Source organism: Schistocerca americana, chromosome 6, assembly GCF_021461395.2.
Source record: "Schistocerca americana isolate TAMUIC-IGC-003095 chromosome 6, iqSchAmer2.1, whole genome shotgun sequence".
In the NCBI taxonomy this organism is placed as follows: Eukaryota; Metazoa; Arthropoda; class Insecta; order Orthoptera; family Acrididae; genus Schistocerca; species Schistocerca americana.
Genome location: NC_060124.1, coordinates 477514035 through 477525738, shown reverse-complemented (window position 1 = coordinate 477525738; position 11704 = coordinate 477514035). Strand labels below are relative to the sequence as shown.

Sequence of the window (11704 nt, the reverse complement as noted above, 5' to 3'; positions counted from 1 at the left end):
TCTGGGTAGAATCCAGGACAGTTTATGCATAAGTGTATAAATATATAATTTTATAAATGTATAATTGTATATAACTGTATATAAGTGAAAAACTATGATGAAAAACCTTAAAATTACTTCTACTGAGTAGAATCCAGGACAATGCTAGTAAAACATGTTATGAAACTCTTAAATAACCAATAAAGTGATGTGGCAATAGTATCACAACATCAGTGAGTTTGTAAGAGAAATGCAGTCTTAGCAGTAATGCCGCCTGTGTCACAATTCACCTTCACCATGAATGGTGGTTGACTGCTACCTTTCTGTGCCTTGTGATTTAGTTTAATTCTCATCAACCTCTGCTTCTTCCTCCTCATCAAATTCTGCATCATCATCAGCAGTGGCCTCTTGGTACTGCTGGTATTCACTAACAAGGTCATTCATGTTAGATTCCGCCTCAGTGAACTCCATTTCATCCATGCCCTCTCCAGTGTACCTGAAATTAGGAAGCAACGCGTTATTGCTCACAGCATTAGCATTCCTCTATTTCCAAACATGTTAAAAGAAGCAGAGTTCTGCTAAATCATGATTATTCCGTTTGTATCGAAATATGTCCTTTGTTTTACTTTCTTGTTTGGTTTGCCAAGCAGCTTTTAATAAAACTTTAATGTTTGACTAGTGGAAGTCCGACCACATCTGTATAGGCCTATGTATCGCAACCTAAAGATTGTATTCCACTAGTCAATTATAATTACGGACGCAGAAGTGAAGGGGACTTCAGGAAGCACGTCATTAATATGGCATACCATGTAAATTTTACTGAACGCAGAACTACATTTCAGAGTTACATAGATGCATGACAAAATTTTTCAACAGGCGCAACGTCAGGAATGTTCCATCAATCATTCGATTTCTCGACGATATACATCGCCTCATAGGTCATGGAGATTTTTCGATGCTCCAGACCTAAGGGGATGGTATAGGGGATGAAACGTATTTTGAAAACATATCGCTGTTAAGGCAATTCTGAAGCCAGCCCTAAGGAATTTGGTATTTGGTTTCTCCGCCAGAAATAAAGAAATGCATGTTTCAGCATCTTTGGAAATTTAACCTCTGAGGGAGTAAAACAGTGGGTGAATATTCTTTTGAAAATAAATCACTGTTAAAGAACTACTAGAGCATTTTTAAAGCTAAATCTATGAAAACTGGTATTTGACTCCTCGGTTACAACTAAACAGTACCACATTTCAGAGATTTTGAAAATTCAGCCACTGATGGGTTGAAATATGGGATGTAGTGTTTTATGAAATGTTTCATTATGAATACATCTGTGCTAGAAATAAAAAATACGCATTTCGTTGTTTTTGGAAATTCGACGCCTAAGGGGATTAAAAGTTTTATGAAAATATTTCATTGTGAAAGCATTTTTAAAGCTGAATCGGTGAAAACTGATTTTCGGCGTCTCAGTCATAAATTAAAAAAAATTCCTATTCCACTAATTTTGGAAATTAAACGCCTAAGGGGTGATAAAATAGGACCAGTCTCATTTACTGACTCGTCACCGGCCAGTTCAAACCGCTAAGTACAAGAGTTTGAAATTTGGAGAAGGTATCGGTCTTGTATTGTAGGCAATGTTTAAGACGGGACTGTTCGAAATTCCGCTTCTAAGGGGTGAAATAGAGAATGAAAGGCTTTTTGAAAATATGTAGCTATTAAGGCAGTTTTGAAGCAAGAAGTACGAAAATTGGTGTTTCGTGTCTCAGTCACAACGAAAAAACAGGGAAAAAATTACGTGTTTCAGCCTTTTTGTAAGTTCAGCCTTTTTGTAAGTTCAGCCTCCCAAAGGAGTGAAGCAAGGGATGAGAATTTCTATGAAATCATTTTAATATTAAAGCATTTTCAAAGATAATATTATGAAAATTTGTACTTGGTTTCTCTGTTATAAATAATAAAAAATTCAGAGTTCACCGGTTTTGGAAATTCAGCCCATAAGGGGATGAAATCGGGGATGAAATCTTTAGGCAAATATGTCATTACATTAAAAATTTGTAACGCTAAATCTATAGAAATTGTTATTTCACTTCTCTGTTAGATATAAAGAAAGTTATACTGGAGGCGAAAGTTTCTATGGAAGTATCATCACAAGAACGTTAAAGGGATGTATGTCAAAATCCTTGAATTCCAGATGCCAGAATCGCTTTTTGTTCAGAAGTAAATTAGAAAAAAAACATGCTTATGTGGAATTAGAGTGAACTGTTTAGAAGGTTTTGCAATTTTTTAACATACACTGAAGACCCAAAGAAACTGGTACCCCTGCCTTATATCGTGTAGCGGCCCCGCGAGCACACAGAAGTACCTCAACACGACATGGCATGGACTGAAGTAGTGCTGGAGGGAACTAACATCATGAATCCTGCAGGGGTGTCTATAAATCCGTGAGAGTACGAGGGATGGACATCTCTTCTGAACAGCATGTTGCAAGGCATCCCAGATGTGCCCAATAATGTTCATGTCTGGGGAGTCTGGTGGACAGCGGAAGTGTTTAAACTCATAAGAGTGTTCCTGGAGCCACACTGTAGCAATTATGGAGGTGTAGGATGTCGCATTGTCCTGATGGAATTGCCCAAGTCCGTCAGACATGAATGGATGCAGGTGATCAGACAGGATGCTTACGTACGTGTCACCTGTCAGAGTTGTTTCTAAACGTTTCAGGTGTCCCATATCACTCCGACAGCACACGTCCCACACCTTTACAGAGCTTTCACTAGCTCGAACAGTTCCCTGTGAACATTCAGGTAACATTGATTCATAAGGTTATCTCACTACGCGTACACTTTAATACACTCGGTACAATTTGAAACGAGACTCGTCCGACCAGGCAACATGTTTCCAGTCATCAACAGTCAAATGTCGGTGTTAACGGACCCAGGCGAGGCGTAAAGCTTTGTGTCGTGCAGTCTTCAAGGATACACGAGTGGATGTTCGTCTCTGATAGCCCATATCAATGATGTTTCGTTGAATGTTTCGAACGATGAAACTTCTTGATGATCCAACACTTAAATCTGCAGCAGTTTACGGAAGGGTTGCGCTTCTGTCACGCTGAAGAATTCTCTTCAGTCGTCGTTAGTCCCGTTCCTGCATGTTCTTTCTCCGGCCGCAGCGATGTCGGAGATTTGATGTTTTACCGGATTCCTGATATTCAAGGTATACTACTGAAATGGTCGCACGGGAAATCCGCACTTCATTGCTACCTCGGAGATACTGTGTCGTGTCTCTCGTGCGCCAGTTATAACACCACGTTCAAACTCACTTAAATCTTGATAACCTGCCGTTGCAGTAGCAAAAACCGATCTAGCAACTGCCCCGGAAAATTGTTGTCTTATATATCGTTTTCCGACCGCAGTGCCGTATTCAGCCTGTTTACATACCTCTGTATCTGAATACGCATGCGTATTCCAGTTTCTTTGGCGCTTCAGTGTAAAAATTCGATTAAAGGGAAAAGAAAACAAAAAGATCTTTGTAGAGTATACAGTTTACCACGAGCGAAGCAGCACGCGCTAAGCTAGCACAAACTTAAAATGTATGACAGGGGAAGTGCAGAAAGAAGCCGGAGGCCACTCTGAAAACACGCTGAATCGAGAAGCCCGTGCCCCATGTCAATACCTCACACCTAACCTTGAGCTGCATTGAATTTTATTACGAAATTTGTGTGCAGTTCTGACTTTTGTACTTCAGCTATGGAATACGTTTCCTATTTACGAGCTCAGTCCCTGCATTGCATCTGCTATCGGTACCGAAGAGAACAATGTGCCTAGGAGACCCATAACATGTACTGTCCTCTGATAATACGTCACTCCTGTTACATAGTGGCTTTACAAGACCACATGGGAATCGAATTTTTGTGATGTTTTTTATATTCACTCTACTCCATCGTTGGCTAATTGATAATGCAACGGTTTTCATAGTCATACTGATACTAAAACAGTTACGGTTGCAAAGGTATTTTTATTTTAAAATAACGCGTTTCGGCGAATTTAGGAGTAATCAGTTTACCTTAAAGGAAAATGGGGGCCATTTAAACAACTGTCCCATAAGCATGAGAAGGAACGGTTGTGAGTTGCGTCAATAATGTAACTAAACAACAACCGTGTAAAACTGTCAAATGAAGTTCATTGCGCCAGCTACCAAATATCTACGAGGGTCACTCAAAAAGAAATGCACACTATTTTTGTGAAAATGCAGTTTTCATTCTGCATTTGTAAAAGTTGTACAGTATGCAGATACATCCTTCCCACTTGTTTTCAAACTTAGTTCATCCCGTTCCCGTGAGTGGCGCGGTCACAGCATGCCTTCAAGATGGCTGCTACACTTGACATTCGTCAGAAGCAACGTGCTGTCATAGAATGCCTGTGCTGTGAAAACGAGACAGTGGGAAACATCCACAAGAGGTTGAAAAAGGTGTATGGATATGCTGCTGTCGATCGGAGTACAGTTAGTCGGTGGGCAAGCAGGTTACGTGATGAAAGCGGGTACGGCAATATTGAGGATTGTCCTCGCAGCGGCAGGCCTCGTACTGCACACACTCCAGACAATGTACAGAGGGTTAACGAATTGGTGACTGCTGACAGACACATCACAATGAACGAATTGTCACGCTACGTTGGGATAGGGGAAGGAAGTCTTTGCTGCATACTGAAAGTGTTGGCGTTAAAAAAGGTTTGTGCCAGGTGGGTTCCCAGGATGTTGACAGTGGCTCACAAAGAAACAAGATAAACGGTATGCAGCGAAATTTGGATCAGTACGAGAATGGTGGAGATGACTTTCTTGGAAGAACTGTGACAGGTGATGAAACATGGCTCCATCATTTTTCACCAGAGACGAAGAGGCAATCAATGGAGTGGCATATAGCAAATTCACCCAAGAAAGAAAAAAATTCAAGACCACACCTGATGAAAAAGTTATGGCAACGGTGTTTTCGATTCCGAAGGGACGGCCGCGGTGGCCGTGCGGTTCTAGGCGCTTCAGTCCGGAACCGCGTGACTGCTACGGTCGCAGGTTCGAATCCTGCCTGGGGCATGGATGTGTGTGATGTCCTTAGGTTAGTTAGGTTTAAGTAGTTCTAAGTTCTAGGGGACTGATGACCTCAGATGTTAAGTCCCATAGTGCTCAGAGCCATTTGATTCTGAAGGACTCTTACTTGTGGACACCATGCCAAGTGGAACCACCATAAATTCTGATGCATATGTGACGACACTGAAGGAACTTCAAGCTCCACATCGGCAAAAGCAGGATGTTTTGCTGTTGCATGACAATGCACGGCCACATGTCAGTCAAAAAACCATGGAAGCGATCAGAAAACTCGGATGGACAACACTGAAACACCCGCCTTACAGTCCTGACCTGGCTCCATGTGACTATCATCTCTTAGAGAAACTGAAAGACTCTCTTCGTGGAACAAGGTTTGAAGATGATGACTCCCTTGTGCACGCTGCCAAACAGTGGCTCCAACAGGTTGGTCCAGAACTTTGCCGTGCGGGTATACAGGCGCTGGTTCCAAGATGGCGTAAGGTAATTGAGAGGGATGGAAATTATGTGGAGAAATGAAAGTATTGTTCCTAAAGGATGTATCTCCACACTGTACAACTTTCAAACATGTAGAATAAAAGACAGACTTTAAATTGAAATAGTGTGCATTTCTTTTGGAGTGACCCTCGTATTTCACCCATATACACCTAAAACCATCTGGATGAAAGTCAGATCGTCAGGGTAACTACGTGTGACAGAAAATGTGGGAACCTAGACAGAAAATTTCGGAAATCAGCTCACGACCATAACGGAAACGATGTCTGACAAACTTATCAGAGGAAAGCAGCATGCAGAGCACAGTCTAGCACCATGAGTAACCTCACATTGGCCTGGATGCAAAACAGCTGAGCGATCTAACCGGCGGATGGCTGCATATAGACGCAATAATTCAACGAAAGCACAACAGTCGGCGCTAGTATACGTGCTGGACAAGGATAATACGGAAGTGATTAACTTATACTTTAGAAAAAGGATCAAATTAAAATTAAAATGTAATGAAAATTACCAGTATTGAAGAGCGAATATGGGCCATCCAAAGTACGTGCCGTTCTATGATACTTTCCAGAACTCGTTTTCCTTGTAGCTGTGGATTGAGTTAGTCGCACAGTTCCTTTTAGTTATTCTGACGACCGGATTTTTATCAAATCGGTTTTATGTGTATGTGGTTGACGTAGAGCTTTCGTAGCTGGCGGAATGGATTTTATTTGACAGACTTACTTTACTGTTGTTTACGGTTTTAATTAACTTATTGACAGAGCTTAGAACCATTCCTTATAATGTTTATAGGATAGTTATCTAATTAGCCTCCTTTTTCCTTGTAGATAATCTGATGATGCCTAACCACGACGTTGTTTTTCAATAAAATTACCTTTGCAAACGTGACTGTTTTATTTTCAATATAACCATGAAAACCCGTTGCTGTATTAGTCAGCCAACGATGGAGTGGAGTGAATACTACAAAGAAATGCCACGTTAGGCTTCCAAATTGGTCGCATTTTTATTAACGAAATGTGAATTAAAATAACGAGGATGACGGTTGTCATACTGTTCACTCAACATCGTCTTCGAGAAAATTTCATTCCCACTTACCTCTATGCACAAGTGAGAACACGCAAGAATCAATGTCACATTGGAGACTTGTTGAAATGTGGTAAATTAGTTACTTCCAGCTAGATGAAGCGTCTGTGTAAAGAAAAAGATAACCTCAATCTTCTATCTTACCATGCCTTCTTTTTAACTGTAAAATTTCCGTCTTATCACCTATTACGTTATTTAATGAAAGTAATTAACTTAGTTGTTTGGGATGCTAGCCAACTATTCATAGTGACACTCATTTTCCATTCGCTGAGAGGGTAGTAAACTTGCCAATTATAGGTTTTGACGAACAGTATATGCGGTTGTTAGATAAATGCTTAAAACTTTGTATACACCGAGACTAGACGGCAAAATGACAACATCGTTAGTCGCACATTTGAAAATACCTGTCGACGCTATTCCGTGCAGTAGAGATGAGAAGTTCAATATCTCATGTAAAGCTATGGAGCTTATAGAAATAGCTTCTCGTAAGGAGTATATTAACAAAGGTCATATCCGCAGAAACCGTCCGTGATAAGTTGAAGTCAAAAGAGGCCAATAACTTTACGCGTCGATAAGGGTAGTTATTTATAAAAGAGACTACATTGGCTAGGTTCTAGCATTCTTCGCCGAAAACAACATTCAGTGTATTGAGGATGACCCAACGGAACAATAACCAAAAGAGCTCAAGACATGTCTTAAAGAGTGCTTAAACATACTTTGCAGTGACGTAACTGCTAGTCAGAAAGTAATGAACTCTAAAGTCTCCACGTTAAGTGCCCAGATCAAGACATAAACTGGTTTATCTGATACGTTCTACATCCAATGACATAGGTTAGCCGAGTGAACCTACGTCAAAATATATACAGAAATTTCTGCGTCAGAAGTTTGTTTTCGAAGAGAATTTCTTCATTCACAGAAGGAAGGAATTGCTCATTGCACTCGGTAATAGCGCATTTCCACATAAATGCATTTTGCTGTCACTAGGCATTAAAAATACGTAAACTAACATTCCCATCACTGAAACTAGCTCCCTCATACGAGAAAATCTGAAATACAAGCGGCATATGCTGTAAGAGTACAATGAAATTATTTCCATTCTCACAGTAATTACGGCACATAAATATTTCTCTTTCAATAGACAATATCATGTATAAACTGATGGTGTGGTTATAGGCAATTGCCTAGCAGGTTTTACAGTTGACGTCTTCGTAATCCATTTAGAATGTGAATACTTCGGTAAAAACGTGGGTAGTTCGCAGCAAGTTCTTTTCTACTGTCAATATGTAGACGAAATTTCTATTATTTTTAATGCGTCGGTGACTGAGGATCGGGTATTGGTAGATGATTTTAACAAGCTGCATCCAAACTGAAATTCACTCATGAAATAAAGTACTCAGATACTTGGATTTACAAGTGAGCTCAATGACGTTGTATTCGGTTTGGCATGCACCGAGAACCAATCACCAGTGACTGTGATATACGCTTCTCCCTTTTACTCATTCCACCAGAAGTAAGCTCTTTGCAAGACTATGGTACACCACATTAGTGAAATACAATTAATTCCACCATTCATAGAAAAAAAGGTGTCTAATCTTAAACATATTGCCGTTCGCAACGATTATAGTCGACGATCTATACAGAAAAAAGACTTCTGGCAACAGCCTACAGAACCGTTGTATCCACAGTGAACAGACGTATAAATAGATAAATTTGCTTGCTCATGTGTGTACAAGTGCAAATACAGAGAATATGCTGCTTCATACGTAGCACAAACGGATAGAATGCTTAAGACTAGATTTCGTGTACATTTACTGAATGGAGTAGGTCAGGTTAAAGACCACTCAGAATTTGCAGAGCATCTGGAAGATAGTTGCCATCAGCCGCCGACGCTAAGCAATTTAAAAGTAATGTTTTCGGCCAAAAGGGAAAAATGTGAGCTTATTAGAAGAAATCGAAATTACAGTAACCCATGCGAACATAGTGGTACGCCTCTTAATGATTAGTTGGTTAGCACGAATCAGACATTATCACATTCAATGACACCTGTCATAAGGTCCCCCACTGACTTAGCACTTTTATTAAAATAATTTGTTTTATCGTATTATTCTTGTATTCTGACCTAGACCTATTCAGTGTCTACCATTCGTTCTGGACCTTCTATTTAATGTCTTTGCGTGGTATTTAATTCCATGACCACTTCGCAGGCTCTCAAATTTTAAGATTATTATTGCTGTGCGTGAACATTCGCGATAATTATGTGGCTTTTGAAATTACATTTGATAGTTCCGTGTCAAAGCATTCCGCTCATCACAGAGACGTACGCAATTCTTTAACAGCAAGCCGTTGTGGCCGAGCGGTTCTAGACGCTTTAGTCCGGAACAGCGCTGCTGTTACGGTCGCAGGTTCGAATCCTGCCTCGGGCACGGATGTGTGTTCTTTCCTTAGGTTAGATAGGTTTAAGTAGTTCTAAGTCTAGGGGACTGATGACCTCAGATGTTAAGTCCCGTAGTGCTCAGAACCATTTGAACCACTTCTTTAACAATTTTAATGATCCGTAAATGTTTAACTCGGTTTTGCGGCTGGTTTCTTTATGTAATTGTTGATGAACGTTGCTTTTCCATTGTTTATCAATGTCGTATTTTTTTTCTTTATTACGCTGGCATCAGTGTAATATGCCACTCTGCAGCCTACGGAAGAGTTAAAAACATAATGAAGAGATATCAAAGCAATGATAACAAACTATATAACGGTTAAAATTTAAAACTGGAACATGGCGAAAAGATGAGAAGTGAAAAGTCGAAGATAGCAGCGATACTGATTAAAACACATAGTAATTAGGCAGGCACAATTAAAATCACGGCGACAGTCTGTTTCTGTATCAATGCCGTACTTGCTGATTATCTTTCAATATTACCGACGCTACCAAAGTAATTTATACCTAGTACGTACAGGAAGTATCATAGTTGTTGTGGTCTTTAGTCCTGAGACTGGTTTGATGCAGCTGTCCATGCTACTCTATCCTGTGTAAGCCTACATCCTTCTAATCTGCTTAGTGTATTCATCTCTTGGTCTCCCTCTAAGATTTTTACCCTCCACGCTGCCCTCCAATACTAAATTGGTGATCCCTTGATGCCTCAGAACTTGTCCCACCAACCGATCCCTTCTTGTAGTCAAGTTGTGCCACAAACTCCTCTTCTCCCCAATTCTATTCGATTCCTTCTCATTAGTTATGTGATCAACCCGTCTAATCTTCAGCATTCTTCTGTAGCATCATAGTATTGCAATAATTTTAATTTTCCTTAAATTTTAATTTTAATCTAATTTAATGCTTCCTTTCAAGTATGTGTTAATCAGTTTAATACTAGTCTTGTTCATAACTTTGATACTAGCGCCATCTGTTGTGCTTTCGTTGTATTATCGCGGCTATATGCAGCCATCCGCCTTTTAGTAATATTAATACCGCTGCAAGTTAGACCGCTCAGCGATTTGGCATCCAGCAACTCTGAATTAAGTTTAGTTTCTAAATAGGCAGTGTGGGGGATTTGCTTGCTTGCCACCTTGGGGGAGAGGAGGGGGTTGGATTCGAGTTCCTTCCGATATGTGAAGGTTCTACGAGCATTACTGAGACGTATTAAATACATAAGGATAAAAAATGTTATTTCTATTTTTTTATTTGAATAATCTTTATTAACAATCTCTTATAATGTAGCGGAAATTAAGAATATACGGCACTCATGTTCAGAAAAAAAAAAACAGAACGCCTTGTCGACTAGAGATAGGACGTTCATACTCACAAGACATGTACATTAGCGTGTTATGAAGAAATGATTAGTATTTGAACCATGTCGATAACGCAGCGCAACGCCACCTACCGCCAAACTGTGCCTTCTGCTCTCGTTGTCGCTGGCAACTGAAGGTAATAGATCAGTGTGACCGGAGCAGACGTGCAGGATGCCTAGCAGACGTATGCGAGAACTGTACCGTCAAATCAGTGAGTTTGAAAGAGTGCCCATTACTGGCGTGAGAGAATCTTATGCATCCATCTGGGACATTGTCGCTCGTACGGGAGGAAGTGTTTCGGCAGTGCGACGGCTGTGTGCACCTCTACTGAATGGCATTTCAGGACGGATCTGCGCCCCTCTCAGCTCTGGCACAACAAGGGAACAGTGTAAACGTCGCACACTATAAGGGCTGACAGCCCATTGTCATTTATTATGGTATGGGTGACATGTGCGTCATAAACTTCTCCGCTTGCTTTTGACGAATGTGGGGGAACATGCTAGATGGCAATGGTGTATGAAACGACGTTACTGGGGCCAGGAATGGCATCGGACAGTGTTTTCGGACGAATCCGGGTTCCGATTGTTTGAAAATGATGGCCGCATTCTCGTTCGCTGCAGAAAGGGGAAGTGGCATCACAGTGACTGCATTTACTCAAGACATACAGTGTCAACTCCAGGTCTCGTGGTGGTGGGTGCTATTGTGTACAATCACAAATCACAACTGGTGTTTGTCCAGGGCACTGTGACCAGTGTAACCTGCGTGAATGATTGCACAACAGACGAGACGCCATTTTTCAGCAAAACAATGCACGACCGCATGTTGCTGCACGAACACGTGCCTTCTTGGTGACACATGATGTCAGACTTTTGCCCTGGCCCGTCAGACCACCAGACCTGTTGCCAACTGAAAATGTGTAGGATATAGTGCAACGACAGGTGGTGTGGTGTGACCCAATGCCAACCACCACAGACGAACTTTGGACTCAGGTGAAGGTAGCATGGATGGCTATACCACAGGACTCAATTCGCACCTCATACAGGATGGCATCACACATGGAACAAGTTATCAAGGTCCATGGCAGACTCTGTACCTGCAGTACAAGGCAACAGGTCACATGCTGAACAGAGGTGGTCGAAAAGCTAATCACTTCTGTACAACACACGAATGTACATGTCCTCTAAATATGAACGTCCTAGCTCTAGTCATTCAAGGTGTCCGATGTGCAATTAGAAATATGAAGACACACATTTGTCATAAAATGACAGTTACATATGTGTTA

The 11704-nt window shown here is 40.9% G+C and overlaps 1 protein-coding gene across 1 annotated transcript in view; it reads right to left on the bottom strand.

The window, feature by feature from the left end:
• Positions 1–140: 140 nt before the first annotated feature.
• Positions 141–11704, bottom strand: part of LOC124619215 (tubulin beta-1 chain-like) — a 96896-nt gene continuing 85332 nt past the window's right edge. Inside the window, exon 5 of the mRNA XM_047145435.1 lies at positions 141–475. Within this exon, the coding sequence (XP_047001391.1) occupies positions 322–475 (154 nt within the window). The 3' untranslated portion in view covers positions 141–321. The remainder of the gene's footprint in view (positions 476–11704) is intronic.